The following is a 26,010-nucleotide window of genomic DNA, read 5'->3' on the forward strand; positions in this document are numbered from 1 at the left end:
AAAGAGGAATCTTGTGGCAAGCAGCCTTGGGTTTCATGCCCCACACCGGGAGCTAGACAGAGATAACACCACATGCATATTGGCAGGGAAGTCCTGCCTCTTCCAGCTTCCTACCAAGGAAAGACAACTGAAATTCTCTAGTAAGGAAAACACAATCCTCACAAACCCAGTCTCACAGAATGGTCTGTGTTGGAAGGGACATTTGAGATCACCACAGGCAGGGACACCTTCTACTAGACCGGGTTGCACAGAGCCCCATCCAGCCTGCCTTGAACACTTCCAGTGTCCAGCCTGTGTCCTGCTAATGCACATGCTGTGTGACTTGTCCTTCATGCATTCTGAATGATGAAGATGCAGAATCACAAAATAGGCAATCTCCAAACAGAGGTGGTACTCCACATTTTGCACTGATTGGATTAAGGTAACCCAGAGATGCAAATACCAAACCTTTTGGAAGTTGGTGTACTTGTGGGGAGAGAGGGGCTCCACTTGTGCAGAACAAAATCTGACACACTTTGCAGCTCCAGGTGAAGTGAGAAGGCAAATCCCATTACATAGAGAAACGTTCTAGCCAGAGAGAACATGAGAAGCAGCAGTATCTAAAAGGCTATCACCACTTGTGTGCAATTTGGGAAGAGTGAGCCAGAGCCAGCTGGCCAGGCCAGTTCTCTTAAATCAAACTGGAGCATGCGAGAGAAAAGTTGAAGGGGAGATTCTCATATTTTTGCCTTACAGGGAAGATGTGAAAATGACCTGAGCCTACCTCACCAAACTCTCTGGGTTCACCAATTTCTCAGTGTCATGTTTACACTGCGACAAACAGTCAGATTCACTGCCAGCCTGGTGCCACGTTCTCCCTGTAGCATGAATCTTGAGATGATGAATTTCTAATAATAACTTTCAAACAGGACAACTTTACTTTCAGCTGTATCCCTGGAGAGCTTGTTACGAGTAGTTCTTGAGCAGCCCTAGCTCATGTCAAGAGAAAAAGTATTCAGCAGTAGTTTCTTAAGGGAAACAGAATGACCTTGGATCCAAACTCAGTGGTCTGAGTTGTTTGGTTACACAAACCCATCCCCCAACTACAGAGGTGATAACAGGCTCTCTTTTGCTGGATGGTAAAGCCAAACACACAAAGCCAGAGCTGCTGGACTGTGGAAAATAGTGCTGATGGGAAGAGTGGACAGTTTGGCAATACAAAGTCAGACAAAGTCATACAAAGTGTGTGGCACATGGGACTAGCAGGGCGGTATGGGATAGGGAGAGAACTGCCTCTACAACAGCTGAGTGATTTCTGACACAGATGTCCACTGAACCCAGATCTGCTCTGAGCAAGCCGGGCTGCAGCATGTCTTCAAGCAGACAGCCATGGGACACAGCAATGACTGGAGGAACAGCAGCACTGAGCCCTAAGCCCTGTTGAACAGGTCTGGGAGAGAAATTTCTGTATAATTTTCTTGCAAGTAAGCATGGCATTTCCATCAAACTGTAGGCCTAAACTAGACCTTAACCACAGCTTCCTCCTCACTTGTATCATTCACTCCCCCAAAAGAAAAGTCTCTAGTAGCTGTGACAGACAGACACATGTTTAATTTTCTTTTCTACTGATCATCTTGGATGGAAGGGAAAACATTGCATTCTCTGCCTTAGAAGAAAAGCAATCCACCCCGCCTAGAGTGATGCCTTACACTGCACTAGGAAGCTTCTTGAGAAATCTATACAGTGTATTTATCAGTGTTTTCTGCTTATTTTATAGCCTAACTTGCAGCCTGAATATTTTGTCAGCCTAGATATATATTTTGTCTCTAAAGAGAAGAGATGGGTTTTGTTTCTCCCCTTCTGCAGCACCATCCCCCGTGACAATAGCAGGGTAGACATAGCACTGCTTTGAAAGCAGTCATTTATCTGCTCGCTGCAGAGCAGCAGGAGGGAGGGGGCAGAAGCCAGTGGGTTTGATAAAGTACAATACCATCAAACCAGCACAATACTAAGCACAGTTACAGAAGAGAGCTTTTTCCAATAGTAATACAATTCTCAGATGCATTAAGCTTTTTTCTTGTCACTACCTAACCAGAGGCTAACTCAGATGGATGTCATTCATACAGTATTTAGCTTAGGGGTCCCTATAGCAACCATTGCCATGGCACCTACAGGCACCACAGGTCAGTTAGACAGCAGGCTATGGATGGAGTCTTCTTTCCTTTGCCTTTATCTGTTAGGAGTTAGTTTGGCTCAGGCATAATTTTTAAGACTACCTAAAAATATCACTCCAGTGGGAATGACTTATCAGACCATGCACTGCAGACCCTGGCTGTAACATAAGGACCAGAAGAAGATGAAGACTCTAATTACACCTGAAGTTAATAAAGGGCTTGGAACCTCCAAGAAAATCTTCAAAGGGAATATGTTCTCAGACAATACACAGGCAACAAAAGAACACAACCAGTAGTTAGGGAAGTTCATAAGGATAGTTCAGCTTCAGTTGCCACAAGACCTGCAGGTGCAGGACCACCCTTCCCATTGGCATAACTCTGTGTGACAGACTAACTGAACTCCTGGGTCCAGGCTCTCTGTGGTACTGGACCCTACAACTGCTTTGTCTGTCCTAGGCTTTTAGGGAATGCAGGTGAAACAGGTGGGTTTCTAAAATGACATTTCCCCATCTGACAGCTCTTTCTAGTCTTTACAAAAACAGGACAGGAAAACTGAAAGTCCGCATAGTTTCCATTTACCTGATCTGAGTCATTGACTGTGATCTTCAATCCTCTTAAGATCTCACCCTCTGGGGGATGCTCATACATGGTCAGTTCAAACCTGTTCTGGGGACCATTTTCTCCATAGAACGTTGGTGGATGGTTGTTGAGGTCGACCACCCGTATGGTCACCATGGCAAACGTGTGCTCGGAGATGTCACCTTCCTGACTGACTTCTGATGCCTGCAGCAGGCAAGAGGAAGAAAAGAATGATGAAACTGTTTTCTCCTTCTTCAGGTTCATGTTCAGATATTATTCCACATGTACAAAGCACTCTAACTTGTAGGAAGATTCACAGACTTATATTTCTCTAAAACCTCAGTCCATTTCACACTGAAGTTTATGATGATTAGAAGATTATGGTAATAAACTAGTCCCAGTAGAGCCCCGGTTGATTCTTCCTCTAATTTTGTGATCTTAGTAACTCACTCTAAGTGAAAACAGTTCTCTAAAAACAATCCAATAGAGGTAAGGTAATTGCTTCCCTAAAGTGTTGATAGAATAGAAAAGGAAGACAATGTTTAAATTTGCTGTGGTACCACAGGCAGTTCATTGTCTCATTGCTGCAAGGACTGCAGCCTTTAATACTTCGAGAAAAACTGTACTTGAGGCATTTAGGTAAATATTTGAAAAGGTGATCAGAGATTTAGTTTCTGATTCAGAATTCTGCTGTGCTCTTTAGATGAGCCTAATTTAAAGTGGATATAGTTTAGACAGACAGGCAAACCTAGCTGGTATTTTTCTGAACCACAAGATCAAATCTGTCTGGGTTTCAACAACTGCAACTTGCAGCCTGATTCACTGGATTGAACCTGAGGCACTTCTTCTGCCAGGACAGAAAATGGCTGGTATTTTTGTCACAACAGTTATATCTAACATGCCTTTTTGTTCAAAGGGCTCAAAACCAAAGGCACTTTCTCTGAAGACACTAGTCTGGCAACTGAGGTGCCTGCCATTATGTCCGCTGGGTAATATAACACCCTCTTGGTTCCTCTAGCAGCTTTTGCAGCCTGCATGAACTCTGGGTCACCACATACATAATTAGGAGATCAGAAAAGCTTGCAAGGCTTTAACCCATTCTGCATGGGGGAGTGGTAGCAGACTGCAGTGAAGCAGAGCAGATAGAGGAAGAAATGGTGCCTGAGGTTAACTGAGCCCATGAGGACTCCACGTTCTCCCAGGTACAGCTCAGTGCTGGAGCCCAGGAGCAAGCAAGGGCCCTTGGGTATGCTACACACTTGTTCTGGCAGTGTGCAATTCCTCAAAGCTGCCTATAAGCCAGTATTGTCCTTACCACAACAATAATAATCAGTTTCAACATGCTGAAGAAAACTGATAGTCTTCACAACTGAATTCTACATTTTTAAACACTTTTTCTTTAGAAACTGCTTAAAATAACACAGCCTATCACATGAGTACTGGCTCATCGAGATGTTAGCTCATCAAGGTGTGAGCATGTATTTGTATGTGTCTGATGAGTGCCTCAGCAGTGGATGCTGACATGACCCTGCATGATCTGTTCCAGTCCTATTACTAATCACAGATTTGACTGTTACCTATCTCATAACGTGGAGGTTTCAAGACATTAATTCCCAGTTTAGCAATAAAATCTGGAAACACAGACAACAGGTATCTATGGACTGTAAAGAACATTGATTCTCTAGCCTCAGAGACAAAAATTTGGACAAGATGATTTCATTTGAAAGAAGAAATTTGAGATACTTAATATCCCAAAAATAATATCCCAACATCCCCACAAAAGCAATTAGTTCTGCTTTATACATCTGGCACTCTGCTCAAATATAGGAGGTAGTTTCTGAAACAGGTAAAGTCAGATATAAATTGAACAATTTTAGATAATCGTGCCAACTCATGGCATTTGAGACCAATAGTCTTAAAGTGGCCACAGTACCTACCTTAACTTTTAGTTCATAAACTTCTTTCTTGAGCTGATTTGGGCTTTTTATCACAGAAATGGCTCCAGTTGTGTTGCTGATTTCAAATGACCCTTCACTTCCTGCAATGAAACAAAGATGCTCTGGTTATATGCCACACTTTCCTCCTTTGAACAAGCATGGGCAAATCAACTATACACTTCATTGAGCACATTTTTGTCCATATGTGTATCCACGTCTATCCACAGATCTGAAGCCACTCTTCAAAGAGGAAGCATTTCTGTGACTGGGCACAGTGAGATGAAAACACAAATGAGGGTCAAGAAGGGTTTTGTCTCCAAAGAAAGGCTCAGTGGAGTTCTTCCCTTATGGGCAACTGTCAGCATTTTCCTCTTCCCATCCTGCTTGGGCTCCCCTCAAGCCTCAGCATCCAGGCATGCTAATTTGGTATTAGTTTTTATTATGCTGTCTTCTTTATATGCTGGTTTAGACAAAAATAGACATTTGTCATTGTAATTAGCAAATGCTTAATTAAGTCTCTGAGAAACAAGAACATTTCTCTCACTAATATCAGCTAAGGTGAGAAGTCTGACAATCTGCCTCAAGGAAACACTTTGTCACTTCCCTCAGACAGCATTTCTGGAGAAATGTCTTCTGGTCTTAAACACTGAGTTGTCAAAAAAAGCTTTCAGCCTGTTGCAAGGCTGTCTAGAACAAACAGGGCTTTTGGAGTATCTGGGGTAAACCCCAAGGTTTCTGAACTGAGACAGGACAGGGCTGCAGGCTGACTTTGCTGCTGCTACCCAGCTTCCATTGACCTGGAGAGAATAGCAGTTCCAGGCAGCAGTGATTTATTGAGATTGGTATATTCGTGCTGAAGCAAATGCCAGCTTGCAGAGAGGCAGCAGTGTCTCACCAGGATGTCAGGAACCATCTCATATCACAGCCAAGGGCAGGCTGGTGCCCAAGAAGGGCAGCCCTGATGCTGCCTCATGTACAGTATTGGCCACATCCTCTGCTTTGTGGCAGTCTACCATTGAAAGGAAGAGAGGAAATCCCTTTAAATGTAGGAGATCAAGGCTTCAGAAATAAAGGATGATGACCTGAAAGCACATTAATTTTTCTTCTTCTCAAACTCATTTCCAATGCTGATTTTTAAACCATCTGATAGTATCCTCTTTTGCTAATACCTACAATAACTGCAACTTCATTAAAGCACTTGAGACACAACATTGAACAGATATTGACTCACAATACCCAATTATTAAGATACATTGGCCTGCAAAATATATTCTGGCTGAGAAGAAGCTGAAGTCAATAGTGGTTTCAAGCCACCATACTTCACGTTATTGTGTAGTTATCCTGGGGAAACTGGTAACCCTGGAGTACATGTAGCAGTATGTGTGTTCCTCCCTACAGCACATTCAGAAGACTGGAGCATTTCCCATTATTATCCCACACTCCTGGAATAAGAAATGCTTATTAAGAACAATTTCCTATTTTCTGTTAGTGTTTTCTTGTCCTTTGACATCCCAGCCTGCAGTCATTGGAATAATGGCTTGTCAAAATAATGCCAGTGTTTGAGGTGCAGGGGCAGAAACCTGTTGCAATCTTGTTCTCTGTTTTTCAACTTGCTATGCACTAAAAGCATAATCCCTTCCCCTCTTTTCCGTTTCACACAAACAAAACCCTTTGTTAATGGGCACGAGAAATGGGCTCCACATTAAGTCATATTTTGTTCTAGTTATCTGTCATCCACTTCCATCTTCCTTTCCCACTCTTCTCTAAACACTTACCTTTTTTTATCCCAGAAAACCCTTTTGGTCCTTCTCCATTTTCTTTGGAAATCCAGTATTTTTCCTCATTAATCTTATTTCCCTTTGACACTTTCCATGGTTCTTCTGCCTTTACTTGTTCTCTTAATTTCTCCACTGTTTAGCATATTTTCATCCCACTTACTTGTTCTTGCTCCTCATTTTACACCTTTCTTTTTACCTTTTCTCATTTTCTATCTATTGTCTTTTGCAACCTTTTTTCCCTCAATGCTTCTACCTTTCTTTTACCTATTTATCTCCTCACATTAAGAAGAAACCTCAGCATTGGTCTCATCCCATACCAAGACAAAATCTCATCTGTGAGTATCTCTCTGTCCTGGCTGTTTAGATCATTTAAGACAATGAAGCATTTACTCCATAGCTCTTCAACTACACCTCAGATTTCTCTTAGGAAGTTTTGGGATCTTTCACACCTGTGAGTTGGGGTGCCCTGTTGCTACAGAAGCCTTGTTTTGGAAGGGAGAGAGTATAAAACCCAAAACCCCCAAAGCCATAGCCTGGAGTTTAGTTGCTCTAAGCTGTTTTCTTCACCACCTAATGAATCATCAATTCAGCTAAATTTCACATTCATGCTATTAAAAGACATGCGACAGACACTCCCAGAATAGCTGATGGAAAGCATTAATCTTCTGATAACATCTGTTTTCTTCCACTTCAGTGTACAGCCAGTGTCTCTTCACTGGTAAATATAATTTCCTCCAAGAAATCAGAGGTTTGACTGTTTAGCCACTTTCATCACTGTATTAATAAAAATATCCCTCCAAATGCCACGTCTGGGTCTCCTAATGAATTATCTCACCTCCCAGATTAAGGGATAGAGATGCTCAGAAGAGGGAATGCATCTCCCTTTACACTTTCTGAAATGACAAGCAGGCACTGATGCCTAACAAATCAGGAACATTAACAGCTCCAAGCGCAGTTCTGTGAAGAAGATACTAAGACTCACTGAATTGAATCTTGGTTATTCTCTGCTGGACAGGGCCCTGAAGTTGTTTGAGGTACCTGACATTATTTCCTGAGATTTTGTCTCAGGTTTATTAAACTCTAGCATATTCTGTTCTAATTTAATGCCAGATGTAGTTTTGAGTGCCCTTCAAATTTCCCATAAGACAAGCCTACTCACCATTCACGATGCAGTAATGAATACTGTTAGGCTTTCCTCTGTCTCCATCCAGAGCAACAACAGTAAGGACCTCAGAGCCCTGGGGAGAAATGGGAAATCACAGTCTGTGTGCCAAGATCAGAGCAGTGAAATTGCAACAGCACATTAATAAACTGAACTCCTGTAGGTTTTTCTGCAGTGAAGTGCGGGGGCAGAGTGGGTGCTTGTGCCATATGGGGAACACATAAAGGGCCAGTGCCCACTGCTCTGGGTGTGAAATGGCTGCAGACTCTGCATGGCCATGGGTGCCTCAGCCCTGGGGGCTGGCTGGTCACAGGAATGGCTGGAAGTTGTGGCCAAGGACACCTGCCTGGAGCCACAGATGTAGACAGCACAGGGGACAGGATTTGGAGCAGCTAATCTGAAACCCAAAGTTTAGTTTGGGGCACTACCAAGATTCCATCTGGCCGCTTCTGTGTAGGCTCCTGTGCCCCATGGCCACACAGTGTGTGCTGAGACACAGGCAGCTGCCAAGGAGTCATTGGGTCACTTTGGTCCTTCCTAATTAAGTTCAGACAGGCAGTAGAAGCAAACAGAGATGACAGAGCAACTTTGCCCACAGAATATCTAGGGCATAAAATTGTGATGAAAATGATGGTGATTTAACTGCTCTTAAACCTTCACTGTCTGTCTTTCTGCACAAGTAACGTGGCCGTGGGCCATACATAGAGAATTTGTGTACTGGGGACCATTTGCTCATGTGACTGCTCCTATCAGCTCAGAGGGATGATGAGTGTCACATTAAAATGCTCACCCAAGTGGCAGTGAGCTGTGCAAGTCAGGCCTCTGAACTCAAGTGTTACTGTGTGAGGCTGAAGAACCAGGGAACACTGAAGTAACTGCCAGTGAATCAAAATTGGCAACAAGGAACATTTTCATGACAACCCTTGAGTGAATTTTTCAAACAAGAGCAAGGCTCTGTTAGAGCAACTGGAAATACAGAACTGTATTTATTATCGTTTATGCTGGAAGCAGCAATAAAATCTGCCTACTGGGCAAAATGCAGTGCAGTCCCTTTGAAGGTGACAGAGTACTTGTAAATCCTGACAACTCCACCAAGGAAAAAAGAAGCAAGTTTACAAAATTAACACCAAATGCACAAACACCACTAAAATCAGCTATTGCCTCTTCCTCTGTGGAGTTCGTCCTAATGGCAAAACCCATAGTGGGAAGGACTGATTCGTGCTTCCATCATTATATCATAATGGTGTAAGTTATGAGCTCAAGCTGGATGTAATTAACATTTATTGATTCTCATTTCCATAGTAAACACTAACTCCCGTGTGCACCTGATTGTTATTTCAAGATCTATATGTAACTATGCAGAATAAATCAATATACATAATATCACTCATTCTAAACACCTGCAAAGTACACGAGTATTACTTCTCTGCCCTGCTGAAATGTAACAACCTCTGCAGCGAACTGCAATATATAGTCATGCGTGGGCTGCAGTGTACATTTCTGGACAGAAAAGACACAATCTTTCATGGAACTCTAGGGAAGGTCAGATGAACAGAGTGCAATCACACTGCTAAATTCATCAATGGCCTAATTTTGGGTAATTTCATAGGCAGATACCATTTTTTGTCCAATATGTGAAGAACATTTTAATTAAATCTTATGTATCAGGGTGAAAGCTGATCCACACAATCATGTCAGTGCTTAGACAGAGCTCATTAGTTTGCAGCTTCAAGAATATGTGGCTGGAAATGACTGGTTATCCTAATTATGTCTCTGTTTGGCTGATAATCTGATTGAGTTTAGGCCTAGGAGGCCTTCCTGGGCCATTCTGCCTAACCAGCCATCACTGAGCAGAAAGCATCCTGCATTTTGGGGATGTCAGGGTTGCTTCTCCCCAGCTGATGCCCATGGGATGACACAGAGGGAGGGCATACTCGGGCATAAATTCTGTCTGCACCTTGAACAACCAGCTGTCAGTAGCAGACTTATCTGAGCTAGAGAATAAAAGCACTGTGAGCCCACAGAGCAAACAGACACACAAAGGCTTTTAAGCATGATGTGTTCAGGTGAGGTGAGTGGCAGCCTGCTTAAGCCTTCAGCCAAGTGCCTCTGGAGGTCTGAGCTACAGAAGAGCTCTTAGTAACTGTCTGGGCTTAGACCAATATAAATGGGCAGAATATTTTTTGACTTCAATGAAAAAACAAGGAAGCCTTGAATAGAAAATTTGCAGTAGACATAAGTAAGAAATAGTCTGAGATTTGTTCAGCTCATTTCACCTAGAAGTCAAATCAGAGTTCAGGTCCTATTTCCAGTAAAGCCTGTGCTAGAAACCTTAGGGCTTTCTTGATCGAGATGGGAAAGGCTGCACTTGTTCTTCTTGTTCTCCCAGAGATGAAAACGAGAACTTACTGCGAGCGTGTCCTCATAGACATATCCATAGTAGGGAGTCCCGATGAACATAGGAGGAGTGTCCTGAACATCCTCCACATTGATAGTAACTGTTGTTGTGGCTGAAAATACTTTGTTGTCTCCCCTGAGCTTCCCACCTCCATCCTAGAAAAGAAGTAATGGTCAGATGCCTCTGCTGAAGCATGCTTGAAAATCAGCTTAGGCATTGCATGGACCTCATGAGCCTTCAGAAGCACAGTTCCAGGAATACCTTCTCTCTCTGAGCATACTGATTAATCTGTGCTGCCCTATTCCCTTCACTTTTCCATTTTTCCTGCACTCTCTCTGATTAGGAAGACAGCTTGCAGTGCCTCATAAGTAATTTCTTATATTAAAAGTGATTGAACCAATATATGCAGTCATAAATGATCTTTAGAGAGGGGACAGGGAATTCAAGGGTTTTTTAGGAAAAAAGGCTAGAAAATTATACAAAAAGTTAGTGATCAAGGTCTACAGCTTTTCATCCCACACAGAATCTTGTCATGAACACAAGACAGTGCACAGTAGCAAGGTAGTGCATTTCTAGAGGGAAATAAACACTGTATATGCTCAAAGTCTCCTAGGAACACCTATGTGATAAAGTGCAAGCACAGAAGGAGCTGTGCAGCCAAAACCTGCAAGACAGCCACACTGTATAAACAGTCTCTGGGGACTTGGCTACAACCAGCTCTCCGCAACTGATGCAGCAGAGCCAATTAGGAATACAACTCCCTATTTCAGAAGGTTTTAACACCCTCAGTCTCAGAGCACCAGGTGTAGGTCAGTAGTCATGCTGGTGTCTAAGAGTGCGAATTGTTCAACATGTCTGAAGTACCAATTTTAAAAATGCCAATTTTTTGGAAAAGATACACTGATATTTTTTTTTTCTTACTTACTGTCCCAAAGGCAGAGTTTAAGCCAAACTCTGCTACTTCTCTTTAAATGAACCTTGGCTAAAAAATACATTAAAAGGTCCATACATTTTTCAAAAAATTTGAGCAACTCAAAGTCCTCATAAACTACAGCAAAATTGCCCTCTTTCCACCCATGTGAGTCTGTCTGTGTGACAGGATTGTGAGACACTTCAAAATCTTGGACTTTTAATGCAAGCTATGAATCCTCAGCCAAGTCACAGGCACAGTACTGCTGGGAAAGACAGTGGCAAGAAGGGATGTGCAGCAATATTTGCATGAATTGAATAAGCTCCTGCCATGAGGCAGCAGAGAAGTGGAGGAAAGAAATGTCCACAGGTATTTCCAGAAAAGAAATCCATCTCTTGTGCTGTGCTGGGTTTAGCTGTGCCCTGTGTCTTACTGTGGGTAATGACTGTGGCCCGTCTGCCTGCCAGGGGTTTGTCCTTGTGGCGGTAGGGCTGTGTCCTGGGCAGCATGAGGAGCCCTGAGCTCACAGGCTGATGCTTCTTGAAGCCAGGGCTAGAAACACCAACCCTTCACTTCTAGGTGAGTCTCATGACACAGATGACATGAGCAAAATATGGGAAACCCCCTCCCAAATGCTCCAGATGTTGTTCAGCAGCAGACACCTGCCACCTTTCCTCTCTTACCTTTCCATGTTACCCCCCACGCCTCCAGAGCTTACAGCAGGAGTAACTCTGCTGCCTTCGTGATGCAGCAGCACTTGTATTCAAACTAATTGGTCCCACTCAAACACAACACCCCACCTCCTCTAATCTCACAGAAAAGCCTTTTTACCTTGGCTACGACGACGACAAAATGTGTTCTTGATTTCTCGTAGTCCAAGGTGACCCCTGGTTTGATGCGCAGGACACCACTGTGACGGTCTATCGTAAACTTATTAGCATGGATGTTCTAAAAGAAAAGAGAAGAAGAAACAGACAGAGATTACATGTGGGGAGATAGGACTGCCATAGGGATTCATCTTTTATTTCATCTGCTCGGGGAGAAGACTGGAATAATGATACGGTTTGGGTGAATAATGTATTTGATGAATTTCACCTCTGTGTGTTTATGAACAATTCATGAAGCAACCACAAGTCTCTCATTATTCAGAATAAATCAGTTACTTGTAATGTAGGTATTTTTAATCTTTTAGTATATCATTGTGAAAACTTAAACTTTGGCTAACTCAGCTAATTGGATAGAAAGAGGTAGGGAGACTTAACAGAAAAAAAGATGAAGGGAAAAGGAAGAAAAAAAGAAATGGTGTTACCCCTTAGTGTTTCAAAGTTCTACTGGTTTAAAAAAAAATGCAGCAAGCTTGTTATGTATAGATTATCATCAAACACAGTGGTGGTCTGGTGATTTTTGTGATGTACAAACAAAATCTAAAGAACATCTGATTTTAAAAGAAGCCTAAAAAATGCCTCCCTCCATTCTTCTGAACTGGAGTTATCTGTACAAACACCTCTGTTCCTGTACCCAGACACAATGGCCACCGTCAGATAATCCTGGCCATTTCAGCAGATGTCACCACCTGCCTATGCCATACTTGTGGAGAGGTTTTTTCTGTGCAACTTGAGAATTCTCAGAGACTGTGCCCAAAGACATGGCAAGATTTTTTCAACAATACACATATTTATCATTCTTTTTGCCACACAAATATATTATAAACTAGACACAGAATTTTGAAATTGCTGTCCCTTGGTTCATAGACTATCAGCTAAAGCCCTGTGCAAAACTGAATCTTGCACATGGATCATAATTTGTGAAATCAAAGCTAAATTTCAACAAGGCACTCAAGGTGTTCTTTCATGGTATGCCCAAGCTCTTAACAGGATTAGCTTTAGTGCTATGTAAATATCTTCAAACTTGTCTCCATATTTGTATCCAAAATTAAATGTTGCAACAAATTTGCTTTGTTTTTTTGTTTGCTTTTTTCATGTTTCCTCTTGAAAAAGGGGAACTGCAGATAACCTGGATGAAACTGCCTGTAGGAAGAAGGAATTTGAAGGACATAATGAAAAAAAATGTGGCATAAAGAAGACCTGTCATACAGAAGTTCAGCTTTAATTCTGGAGCACTTTCAGTTCTTCACCAGTGGGCAGCAACTGAAAGGGTGGTTTCAGGCAGTCACTACTTTGTCAGGGAGAAGATTTAGTACCTCTCATTTCCCACTCTGATCCAGATATCAATTATGCACCAGCCTGCTACACTAAAGGGCGCATTTATGTTTCCAGTGTGTTTTGCTCCCTAAAGAAAGCTATTTCATGCTTTAGAAATCACATAAGCATACAAGATTACCAGTTAATCTCTTTCTCCCTGTAACTCCAAAGGAAGGGCCAGTAAGATCCCTGCCAGGAGGGGTCCTGCTGGCAAGCACCAGAGTGCCAGTGGCAACTCCAGCTCCCCTTGCTGTCTGCTGGACCACCCTTGGCTTCTTGCAATCACACAACATCCCTTCTGCCAATGATTATCTTCTCATGCATGGTGCAAAATTGGTCCTATAGGCATTATCAGCACACTCAACCCCCACAATCTTTTTAAAATCTGCTTTCTGAAATCTCAGTAAATGAGAGATGATTTGTGAAGGTACAGACAATACTTTACCTGCAAGAAGTAGGTGATACTTCCTCCAGAACCTGTGTCTTTGTCTATTGCCTCAATCTTAAAGATGCTGCTGCTGGAGGGAGTGTTCTGTGACCAGAAAGAGTTAGCAGAGTCACACAGAAGCAGAAAACCAGGTGAGTTAAAAGAAATGAAAAATGAGCATGCAGGTAGGCAGAAAAAGATAAATGGTAGAAAGAATGTAAAAGCACTGAGGGAACCAAAGAGCAGAAGGGAAAGAGGGAAGAGGTTAAAACTGGAAAACAAGAAGAAAGAAACACTTTGTGAAATAAAAATAACAGAACATTTTAGCTGAGTCTGGGCGTATCCTATTCCCACTGTAGTCAATTCTAAAAACTCACACTGACTCACATGTTGGGACTTACATACACCAAAAATAGCATACCTTATGTACCTACAGACTTATTCCCCAAATTTGCAGTGAATATTAAATATCTACCCAAACCCTAAACCAAAAGTATGCAAGTCTGTACTGCACAACTTGTTATTTTATTGAAAACATATTAGCCCCTGTTTACATCCTACAGAAGTATATTTCCAGTATGCAAAGGAACTTCACCAACCTCTGGGACTTCGACTATGTAAGGTGTATTGATGAACTCTGGGCTCTCATCATTGGCATCCATTACAAGGATCCTGACTTTTTCAGAAACCTGAAGTAGAATATGAAGAGCATATTATGACTCCCATTATTTATGAATCCCATTATTTCCTATTTACAGAGGTTTCCTGGGCAGTGGTACCTGTAGGATGCTGAAACCTCCCAAAAACTTCTTGTAATAATCTCAATTTCTTGGAGATGAGGAAGAACTCTAAATTTATCCAGCCTTTTGGATAAGAAGAGGGTCCCACTTTTGTGGTACGTCTAGTGATGAAGCCCACATCCTCCTGCTGCCAGACTGCTATCCTGGCTGTGACAGCATCCATAAATTGAAAATACCAAGAAAATAGTGGAAGTAGGACTGGATGCCCAGTGCCTCAGATTAGTCCTTAATGATTAGACATGAACAAAGCTTTATCTAGCAGCAGACAAGAAAACCCCCACCACCTTAGCCTAAGCAAATCTTCTTAACATTATGCTGGAGAAACACTGTGGGGGTGGGGACAGGCAGCTCTTGGGTGCCCAACACTAGTTCCTATAATGTCACACATTTCTCCAAAAAGCCTCCAGATCTTAGGCACAAATCCGACTGTGCTGGCAGTGAAACTTCATGGGAGGCTGCTAAGTCAGTATTTCAGCTCACACTACACTGTAATTATCCTCAAATAGCTGAGCAAGGAGATGAAGTGAGACTTGATGAACTGTGAGTTCAGTGGCTTTTGGAACAGGAGGTAAGACTAATGAGATTATGTTTTCTGATCAAATGAGACAGTCCCTTTAAGGTAATTTAATAGGAGTAGGTATGTGAGAACAGACATTTTGACAAGCTACAGCATAATTAAATACTTACTGTACTCAGGCCATCTGAAATACTGACAATAACTTCAATCTCATCTTCCTTCTGTAAATGAAGAAAATTCTTTTGTTAGAGAGATGATGTTTGTCCTGATTAGAAAAGGGACTGCAGATTTAAACCTGTCTAGGCAGGCAGATGAAAGTAACAACTAATACCACAAAGCAATCCCAGCAGAGACCAGGAAGACCCCTTGGAAGCTCCAGCTCCTTGAACCTTCTGTAGCTACTGTCAGGAGATGGTTGCTCTGGTAATCCCTGTTGCTTCTTAAAGTGCTCATAAAAATCAGTCTCCTTTTTCAAAAAATGTTCTTTAAAATTTGGTTTAAAATTCTTCTGTCTTAGAAGTTCTATATGGAACTTTAAAGGGTTTACCAAATATTGCATAAGAGTCTCAGTGAGGAGATATGAAGGGTTATTGAACCTGTGTGCCAAGCATGTGTTCCAAGAATAAGGCTGCCTTTAGGCATCTTTAACCAGCACAGTTACATTGGCTAAAGGGCTATGACATACCAGAGAAGTGTCAGGAAACATTGCTTACAAATCTTTACTTCTTCCTAATGACAGGAGAGTCCCCTGTCTGAGGATTTGATGACTCTAGCTGCCCATAAGCTCTGGATGGGGTGTTGGTGGGGGAAGATAGAAATAAAGAACATACTTCTTTTTTGAAAAAAAAAGTTGGACAGACAGCAGCTAAAAAATTTGACAGCAATGTTAGTGGCACAAGTCAACTGGAATGCAACATGAAGGGGGAAGTATAATGTCTTAGAATTGCAAAGTATATTAAATGCTTCAGGGGCTAATAAACTGGCCTTTTCCCTCAAAGCCTCAGATCAAATTACACAGAAAGAAATTCCACAAACACCTGGAGTGGTGCCATTTTATTTTACCTCTCTGTCAAGCTCCTCGATCAAAGTAACATTTCCAAGGTTCTTGTCAACAGAAAAGTAACGTCTTGATCCAGCTTCATAGGTCAGATCATATGTCACGGGATCTCCTTCTGGATCAGTTCCATTCAGAGTGTACACATGGGTTCCTGAAAGATTGGTATTCAACAGCATTTCCCTGTGGTTATTTCAATCAGTGAGTATTTCACTGGTCTGTTCCTAAGGAACTTGGCTGCCCTGCAGCAGGAGAAGGTTTTGTCAATCAAATCCACTTACTGGGAAATAGGGATAAGCAGACAGTTCAATAGTCCTGGTGGGAGCTTTTTAGCCAGCTGGTTAAACTGAGTTCATTAGTGCTGGTTTCTGTCACTTGAGGCCCTTTCCTGTGGAGCTGTATCCAGGTCAATACTGTTCATATCCAAGGGTTTATCTAGGTGACAAGCTCTTCACCAGCTTTCAGCCCAGGTGAGCCACAAGTGATGCAATTGTACAACTGTGTGACAATCTCAGCAGTACCAAAAGGCCCTCACAGACCTCTTCTTTGTAGGAACAAAAGAATTGCAAACTAGCATTCAGAGAATCTGGCAATCTCCCTTCAGGGTAGAGCTCCCGCAGGACTGGATCTGAGCTCTGAATCTTGGGAGGTGCAAGGACATTTTCATACTTTCCCACTTTCAGAGTTAATCAATGCAAAAGTCTTCTTTCCTACTTCACTCCCACTCATTAGCTCTCTCTCATTAAATTCTTTACTTGACACACCCACTCATGCTCATACCAATTATTAAATTTTTCAAACTCATCAATGTATTTCCTTCAGAAGCTGGGGAAAGATTGTTATTTCTATTTTTAAACATTGAGAAGTTGGTGCCAGTTTTTCCACTAAACTGACTTGGTGTATTTTAAATTATAATTCCTGGGGGAGTTGTAACACTCATATTTTCAAAGCATGGTGAGAGCGTTTATTAGCATTATATTTTAAACTTACATGTCTGTCATTCTACTGTGCTTTAACACCTCAATCCAAACAACTTCAAGCAGTTTACAAACACCAGTTAATTGAGCTTGAAATACAAATCACTGCTGTTGTTTCCTTCCAATCCACTGTGCCTTGGGTAAGTTACCTGAGATATCCAGGTTGCAGAGGTTAAGCACAGAAACTGTGCTTTACATCTGACAAAGCCCTCTGCACTTGCAGCCAAGTGGCTCACTGGTTACTAGTGAGTTTTGCTCAGCATGCAACCCAAGGATCCCTGCTAAGAAAGTTAGAATAAAGTTAAGGAAGAACACCAAGACTCTCAGTTTTGAACTACTCTGGTCCTGAGCTTGGCAGGTTTTTAATTCAGTACTCAAAAGTGATAAATTTTCCTCATCTCCTCTCTTCAGTAGCATAGATCACTGACCAGATCTGTAAGCTTGTGTTTAATTCTAGAGCTTTGCCCACACCACTGACAAGTCAGCTTCTTGAAGGTTTCCTCACTTTTCTGAGGCAACCTTTTGGACCTCATTTCCCTCTTCCTTGGCATGCAAACTGTGAAGTTCCTCAGAGACCTTTATGGACATGGGGCATCCAGCCATCAGTGGTGATATTTCCAAAGCATGGCTGGCTTCTTGTTATAGCAAGAGATTATACCAAACCATGTGGAATCTGTGTTCCCTTAGGAGCAAACTCTCATATGATAATTACCAGGGCAATATTTGGGCAACTTCATACAGAAAAATGTTACATTGCAAAAACCACAAGAGCACTAACAAGAGACCCTGTTACAAGCTGGTTCAGCCAGCCAACAAATAATCAAGACTTGCAAAACAGTTCACAAAACTACAAAATATTTTTCCACATTTTTCTTGTACTTTTCCCACAAAACAGAATGGAAAATAACAACACATCTGTAACTGTGATCCCTGAAAATTATTAAGGAAAGACAATGGTATGATGAGACACTTCTGACTGTAACAACTCTCTAAACACAAGAAAATGAAAGGAGAGGAATTAACTGGGACTGATATAAAATAGTATCCTGAAAGGACACCTGCTTCCTGATACAACTGTCTGTGTAAAGGACAGAAATTTGAAAATTGTGGATGGTTCTGCAGCACCATCACTGACTCACTTATTCTTGTTTTTCAAAAGCTTTATCTAAATATCATGGCTGGGTCCAATTGGAGATTTAATGTGTCAATTGTCATAATCTCCCTGATATCCCTATAAAAATAGTGCTTTTCTGCAGTCTTTTTTTGGCTATTGGTTGTCTCTGCTTCTCAGTTCTTTTCTGCTCTTCTTCCTGCCTCTTCCTGTCCCTTGCACTTGCCACAATGTGCAACTTGCAAACTGTGCTGCCTGTTTCCAGCTTGTGTGGATGTCTGCAGCAGCTGCTGAGCAGTGCTCTCTGTGCCAGGGACAAACAGGATGGACACCACATCTGGGCTCTTCCCGAGCCTGAGAGCAACCACCAGGCACAAGATCTCTGCTGTGGCTGTGCCTGCCCTGAAACACCCATACCAGCAGTACACAAATGCAAACCACTCCTCAGGAGGTACAGGGCTGGAGAACAACACACTGGAAGTTTATGTGAACCCATTTGAACCTGGGCTTGTTCTTTAAATCTCACAGCTTCCTTTCCTACATTTCTTAGAATTTTCTTATAAGGAAGACAGGAACTTTCTTGCTGCTAAGTGTGAGAAGAAACATTGATATTGGTACAGACTGAGATTACTGAGCTTTCTGAGCAAGTAATGATGGACTTCATTGATCTTTACACTGGACTGTTTGCTTTTTAGCTAAAGCTGATGCTTCATTTTTCATAATACAAAATACTCGCATGCCTTTTAAATTAGATTGTGGATCAAAATATTTTTTCTAACTCATTACAATTCCTTATTTTTTACAAATTGTAATTTCACTGCACAGTACTCTCCATATCATTAACACCCCCAGGAACACTTCTCAATGCAGTGTTAATGCCAATTAAAAATCTGTTCTCAGTGCGCTGCCTCTACTTGCTGAAAAGGAAATAAATTAAAAAGATGGCTAAAATCTTACCAGAGGATACCAAATAAACAGCCTCCCCCTGTCATAAAAATATGGGAATAGAAAAATCTTTACTTGAGGATATGGCAAATGCCACAGTTAGAAGAGCTGGATACTCTGAGTACCCAGGGGATGATGCAGCAGGCTGGGACAGGGGAGTCCTGGGGATATACTTGCTGCTCCCTGCTGTGGCTTCCTCCCAGGAGCCATGCCAGGCTTTTCCACTCTGTTTCTCTATTCCATCTTAAAAGTCATTTGCTCTGTGCTCTGCCACTTGGGCTGTCTCATGATGCCATTGCTCTATTTTACTTCACTTTTGACTCAAATTTAATCACAGTCTCTGCCCTGAGCTCTGGGGCTGGTTTTGCTCTCTCATTGAAGACACGCTCTGCCTCTCTGCTGTGCAACACCCAGCAATCAGATCCCTTCCCTGTGAGTTAAACAAGCCAAGCACATTTTGGATTCATGCTCAGTCCTTTGCCACCACAGCTGACATCTGTTAACAAGATGCTGAGAGGGATGCATGGCTGTGCTCCCAGCACAGGACACCTCTGTTCCTAATGTCACAGCAAATACCACCTTGCCCAGGGCCACGTGCCTGCTCTCCACATGTCTCAGCCAAGGAAGGGCCCATTACCCCAGCAGAAAAGGAGATGGACAGTGGACATGAAGCTATAGACTGCTGCTTTCACACCAAACTCACCCCAAGCACAGGGGAGCTCAGGCTCCTGGAGGTCATGACACACACCATGATTACCCCAAAGTCGGCTCCTTTCCCATTCACAGACTGCTCCTTCTGGACCATGCCTGGTGACTGCTCCCTCCCTGACCCCTGGTGCAGCAGCTGGCTGGCAAGGCAGACATGGCAGGATCAGCAGCCCAAAAGGCACAGCTGCTGCAGCAGCAGCTGAAACACAGCCTGCAGCTGCCAGTGCCTGTCATGGAGAGCTGGGACATGGCAGCACGGGCTCAGCATGGGGCCCGGATCATCACCCCACAGACAGCAGCAATATGTCCCTGTGGCACCCAGAGCTACCAGCTCCAAGGAGAAGCCATCTGAGTGCAATTTTCTGATGTATCTGCAGTTTCTGTCAGAAGAATCAAAACAAAATTGAAGGCTGTAACACCTGTGAGTCCTTAGAGCATCTCTGTGCAGTGCTCAGCTTTGCAGGAGGCTTTGCTCTGTGCACTGCTGGCACTGCCACAGGGGTGCAGAAGGCAGGCTGTGTTTAACACTTCTGTCCTGGTAGCTCCTAGCTTTCCTAGATGTGGACCAGGGTGACAGAAACAAGGAAAGAATAATAAGTACCACAGGGTCAAGAAGGCTCTCCACAGTCAGCTGTGAATGATGGGAAGAAAGGAGACCTGGAGCGGGTAGGAACAGGTCAGGCTTGAAGGATGAAGGGATCTGAAGGGATCAGTCACTCAGTGGTGGGTGGCTGGCAGCTGTAGCTTTGATCAAAGAACTGCCACTGCAAACTGGCTTTTAATGGGAGGAGTGCCTTCTTGGTGACAAGGGAATAAACATAAAGAGGAATGCAAGGAGATCATGCAGAGATCTACAGAGCACTGATGATGTTTGGGCTTTGAGAGAGTAATGAACTTAGGCCTTCTGAGTATACTTCAATCCCCTGCTCCGCAGCTGTTCCCAGCCCCACTCCGTCCCCACTATGAGGCTTACAGGGATTATGAGGTAAGATGAAACAAACAACCTGAAATAGCATCCCACTACTGCCTTAAGACCTTGATTAGGAGCACATGCACATTTTGTATGTACACATGCAAAGAGCTAATTACCCACCTGCCCTGCCAAACCACAAGCAACAATTGCTATTTCAGTTTATATCTTCTCCCATTCTTCTTAAATCTGACACTGAAAGGGGCTGCTGTTCTGGCCCCTCTTACCCTGAGGGGTCTCATGTCCTGCAACAATAAATAGGGTCTGGGAATTTGCAGGTACTTTCAAGTATTCATGCAGAAATTGTACTGTCTGGTTTTATGACAACTTGGTACACAAGTTACAACTATCTGTAAATAAGTAAAACTGGGCAAGGGAAAAGAAGGTCAAGTTAAGGATGATATGAGAATGATAATGCATTTGGTGTGTTCACACTGCTGCAGAACTGCAATTTCTCTTTCTACAGTCACACAGAGAATCCACCACATCCTTTCAGTGTTCCCAAGTGTTGCATGTCCCTTGCCTACAGATGTCTGGGAATATAACTAACACATACTACTTGCCAACCACTTGCAATCTCAGCAGGGCCAAGGACTGTAAAATTTCTGGAGGTTTATTAAAGCTGCTGTCTGTGGCACTGCACAGATCAGACACCAGCTACAGCCAAGAAAAGCATCCTGCCCATGACTCCAAACTTTATGTAAGGACAGGGAAGATCTAATAGCAGCCTGCCCATTTTTGCAGCACATAAATTTGAAGCCATCCAGAATCAACGATTCTGAAGTTTTTGTTCCCCCTTTTTTGTCACTGATCATCCTGCTCAACCTGAGAGACGACTGCAGGAATGTGGATGCTTGAGACTGCACATGGACATGGGAGACCAGATTCCTTCTCCTGCTTCTGGAGATCAGAGCAAGTGATGAAGAACAATAGTCTCCTCTGCAGTGCCACAGAAAGGGCCAGCCTGGTAGCCATTTAGCACTGAGCTCTGGCACAAAGATGTGGCTGTGGTCTGATGTGAATTCTGGTCCTCTTGCCCTGTACAAGGCTGAAAGCACACCCAGCACTGCAGCACTGAAGTGTCAGTGCTGTTTGTGCCCTTCCCTGTGATTGTCTCTGCCAAAGCCTCCCCGAGGAGTGACTGTGCTGACATGGGCAGCAGCAGCCTGTGTTAAGCAAATCCCAAACAACCATGTTCCAATGGAACTTCTGAAAGTGCTTTCAGAAGAGAGGACCTTGCAGTACTTACTGCTGTTTGTTAAGATATTCTGGGAATTAGCCCAAAGAAGCACTGGAAGCTGTGTGACAAAGCAACCAAATTTGTTCTTCTCAGAAGTAAGGTCTTATCTCTCTTTCCCAAGGGTTTCTACAGGTGGTTTGGAGCTTTCAGAGAGAAGCTGCTTCTCTCTTGTTTTTTAAAGCACATTTATACATCAAATTAGAAGTACAAGCCATCCAATTTAAACACCTGTAAGCACATTCTGGATGAAGCTAGTAGGCAGGAGGCACAGCAGCTCTCAAGACAGAGCAGCCTGAGCTTTATCACTGCTGCAAGCAAAGCACAAGCTCTCCAGAGACCTGTATGTCCCTAGTCTGGTTGCTAATGCTACAAAAGCACATACAGAAGCCCATCACATACATCTCATTATTCTTACCCAGGCTAGTTAGGAGAGCACTAACACAAGGGCTCTGATCCCTCCCACTGCTGTTTTGCTGTGGAGGCACACTGTCCTTTTCCTGGCAGCTGGAGCACCAGATCAGATGCAGTGGAAATTACTGCTGTACTTCACTGCAGCAGGGAGTGCTGTCATCTGAAAGACCATGTGGCACTGCAGTCCTGACAGGGGGGACGTTTTTGCCCATGTTGTGGCTCTGTGCCATCCTTAGCTCCTCATCCCCACGTAGGTGCCTGGAGGCTCCCAGTGGTGGCAGGGAGAGGCTGGTGCTCTGTAAATGTCTGCAGGCTGGCACCACACCAGGGAGTGGGAGTGGGATGGCAAGCGAACTGTACTGCCTGAGGTTTCAGCGGTGGAGTTGGCAAGCACCACCCCAAACAAACTGAGTTGGGGTCCCATTTTGTTGCTGTCTGGCATTACAAGCCTTATCTACACTTGGACAAGTGATTTCACTGGCTAATCTAACTCCAGCAATCAGCAGAACTGTAGGGATTGCCAAGGCTGAACTAAGTGTGGTTTCCATGAGAATCCAGGCAGAAATACAGCAAAAATAGCAGCTCCTCAGTCTGCCTCTGGCTTTTGCAAGTGACACTACATTACTACATTACTGCTGGCCTTCAAGCTGAGGTTTCAGCTTAAGCTTGCCCAAGCTTATAGCAAATTCCTGCTGCATCATAAGCAAGCTCCTTTTAAGTTCATCATCAGGATGTGTCACTTCTACACAATGTGCTGCCTTCTCCCCCTCCTCTTCTAAAGCTGAGTAGATAAAGGAGAATTTGCTGCTTCCAAATACCCCCCTGCCCACCCTCTAGCAGGCCCAGGGTGGGTCCTGGATGACATTAACACCACTGGGTCAGAAATGGAGACTTTGAGCAAACCCAGCAGCTGCTCCCCAGCACAGAGAGTGACCTTGGTCTGGTTTAAGAAGGCGTGGGTGGCAATGTCAGACTTTGAGAGCAGGCTGTGCCCTCTGATCCCTCCCTCATCCTGCCCTTCCCCAGCTGCCAAAGCCCTGGGAGGGGGTGTTTGGGTGCACCCCCTGTGCAGCCATAGCTCTCTGCATGAGGCACAGGTAAAGGGGTGCTTTGGTACCCAAATATTTTTCTGGTTTAGCCTGTGAAAGCTACGGATGAACAGAAGAAAATCCTAAATAAAATCTCAGTGCAAAGTTTGAACTAAAGGTGATGTTCATCACTTAATATATTTTTTATGTAATTGTTCAGGTGTTAGGAGATCATTTTTCCCCCACAGAAAATATTGATTATAAATCATCTTTTGTTCTTATTTAACTTTTCTTAGTGCACTAAAGTTAAAAGAAGCATAAATAGACCTGCCTCAGAGAGCTGAAATCTGAAAACTGTATCAATTTTTGAATTTTCCATAGAACAAAACTAAACCTTTTTAAAAAACATCAGTTATTTAGACAAAGCAATTTTCACTGCAAGTGGAAAAAAATTTCTACCATTTGTATGAAAAAATTAAAAATGTGTTTAGAAAAAAATCATGTCCCTTCCTTTTCAATGTACAGCTTGCTTTTAACAAGGCTGATAAAATTACTAGAAATTAGGCTTTCTTCTTATAAGCATTTACAGAATTGGTAAGAAGCCTCTCACCACGAATTTATTTCTGACCCCAAAGGTCTGTGCTCTGAAGCTGTGAATAGATTGGTAGAACTAATAAGAGGGAGCTAGAATCACGTTTTAAATTGCAGCTACAATTCAAACATGTCATTTTAAATTGAGGCCAGTTAAAAGCTTGAGAGAAAAACATAAAAGATCACAGCATATAACAACAACCTATAAGAAAATATATATGTTAATCATAAGAGCAAGCAACTTCAGTTTCACAGTTTAAACATAGAAATTTTAATACTGACCAACAGGCATGTCCTCCGAAAGGCTGAGAAGTGCCATGTTCCCATTTGTGCTTCTGGCTCCATTATCAAAGAAATAGGGGGCATAATTTGCCTGAACTGTAATTAAAACAAAACAGAAACCAAACAAAAGCATTTTGTAGGTGACAGCTATTTGGCTGGCTCTGTTACCTGACTCAGTAAACAGGAGCTGTTTTGGGAATACCAGGAGTGCATAATACACCCAGTTGCTGCAATGGACTTTCAGAACTGTATCTGTATAGATATTTTTAATAAAATTACTTCTATATGCCACTGTGCCAGAATTTACACAGCAGGAAATAGAGAGTATATAAAAAAAACCTCCAAACCAACAAAAACAAAACAAATAGCAGGATCTCCCTAAAAAATCTCAACCAGTTCCAGACAGTTTCAATGAAAAATTAACTTCTTCAGCTTGCAATGATGGAACACCTCTCCTCTACTCTACACATACAAGCCTGAAACTTTCTCCATTGCCTTGGTACCTTACCCAGTATTCTTACTGGGTCTCTAAGCACATCCTGCCCTAAAATTATGCCTACTACATGAGCAATTAGCCATAATTAAATACTTACTTGCTGCCAGACAACAGCAAAGTTAAAAAAGAACAAAACAAAAAAACAACAAATTAGTTGTCATTCTACTGACTGACTGTTAGAGATTAAAAATAGCCCATTTGAAACAAAACTGCAAGTATATAAACACAGAGGGTAACATTTGCACAAGGACCAGTAGCCAAGGAAAATATTTCAGAACAGCATGATCACATCAGTAAGGATAACTACAGGATTTAAGGTTATGCTTGTATTCTCCTATATTTTTACTTAGTAAAGTGATTATTGTACTCACCCAGGCAAACATGCACCAAACTGAGAAATAAGGAGGGGGTGAAATGCCTTACATGCTTCATCCCACTGAAGAAAGAGCCAACTTCTTCTGTGTTATAAGGGTTTAGTTTTTTTAGTTTTATTTTATTATTTTTTTAAATCTCTCTGAAAAGTCCAGGAAAGTGTTCTTCAGACTGATGTAGCAGAGAAATGTGGAAGAGGCAGTAACAGATGCTAAGATGTTAAGCGGATGACACGTCTTAATTTCTGAGGAATTTAAAGAAGCTCCTTCCTACCACCTAATTAGACCAATTACTTTGCAGGGAGCTGTGGGACTCATTTCTGAGACAAGATTTGGAGGACTCAGTGTAACTCTTATGTTTTTCTGTTGGTGCTGTATTTTTGCTGTCCAAGTCAGGGAGAAGGTAAAGTAGAAATTTGTTTTCTTTCTGAGCTCTGTATTTTATTCTCTAAGCCAGTTGCCTGTTTTTAAGAGCTAAAAGAAGTTTATTTTTATTTTAGCTCTGGTAATCTTGAGAAACTACAAAAGAAGAAAATCTAATATTAGCAAAAACAGTAGAAATTATTGTTACCATTTTAAAGAAAGCACTTATGATAACAAAATACACAACATTGCATATTAAAAGTGCAGAAGTCAAAATATTCTTTTTGAGTTGGCCTGATAATTTCACTCTTAAACTGCATGAATTGCTGAAAGCATCTATTACTTTCAGAAGGAAATTTCCAACATACTAAGAAGTGTGTTTAACCATCAACACGTCAAAAAAGTTAACAGCGTGGCTTTTAAAAATTCCTTGTTTTGACATACAGAAGGTGTTTGCACTAACTAAAAATATATATATTTCAATATATTGTATGGTTAAAAATCAGCCACACTGAGGATGTTCACAGATCAACCTGCTTAAAAGGAGCTCCATCAGTGACAGGTGGCTCAATGACCCTCGTGGTCCCTTCCAGCTCAGGCA

The 26,010-nt window shown here is 42.4% G+C and overlaps 1 protein-coding gene across 2 annotated transcripts in view; it reads right to left on the reverse strand.

Moving 5' to 3' along the window:
- The window catches only part of CDHR1 (cadherin related family member 1), a 45,861-nt gene extending 20,650 nt beyond the window's left edge, over window positions 1–25,211 (reverse strand). For both annotated transcript variants that reach the window (XM_005520467.2, XM_088059716.1), the window contains exons 1-11: window positions 25,047–25,211; window positions 24,180–24,275; window positions 15,925–16,070; window positions 15,033–15,083; window positions 14,145–14,234; window positions 13,564–13,650; window positions 11,749–11,865; window positions 10,019–10,162; window positions 7,607–7,685; window positions 4,670–4,770; window positions 2,733–2,936 (exon numbers count right to left, since the gene is read on the reverse strand). In XM_005520467.2, coding sequence (XP_005520524.2) covers window positions 2,733–2,936; window positions 4,670–4,770; window positions 7,607–7,685; window positions 10,019–10,162; window positions 11,749–11,865; window positions 13,564–13,650; window positions 14,145–14,234; window positions 15,033–15,083; window positions 15,925–16,070; window positions 24,180–24,275; window positions 25,047–25,107 — 1,176 coding nt within the window. In that variant the 5' untranslated portion in view covers window positions 25,108–25,211. The remainder of the gene's footprint in view (window positions 1–2,732; window positions 2,937–4,669; window positions 4,771–7,606; window positions 7,686–10,018; window positions 10,163–11,748; window positions 11,866–13,563; window positions 13,651–14,144; window positions 14,235–15,032; window positions 15,084–15,924; window positions 16,071–24,179; window positions 24,276–25,046) is intronic.
- Window positions 25,212–26,010: the final 799 nt, after the last annotated feature.

Source organism: Pseudopodoces humilis, chromosome 9, assembly GCF_049639895.1.
Source record: "Pseudopodoces humilis isolate 2021_Gansu_Grassland_sample_001 chromosome 9, ASM4963989v1, whole genome shotgun sequence".
NCBI classification, from domain to species: domain Eukaryota; kingdom Metazoa; phylum Chordata; class Aves; order Passeriformes; family Paridae; genus Pseudopodoces; species Pseudopodoces humilis.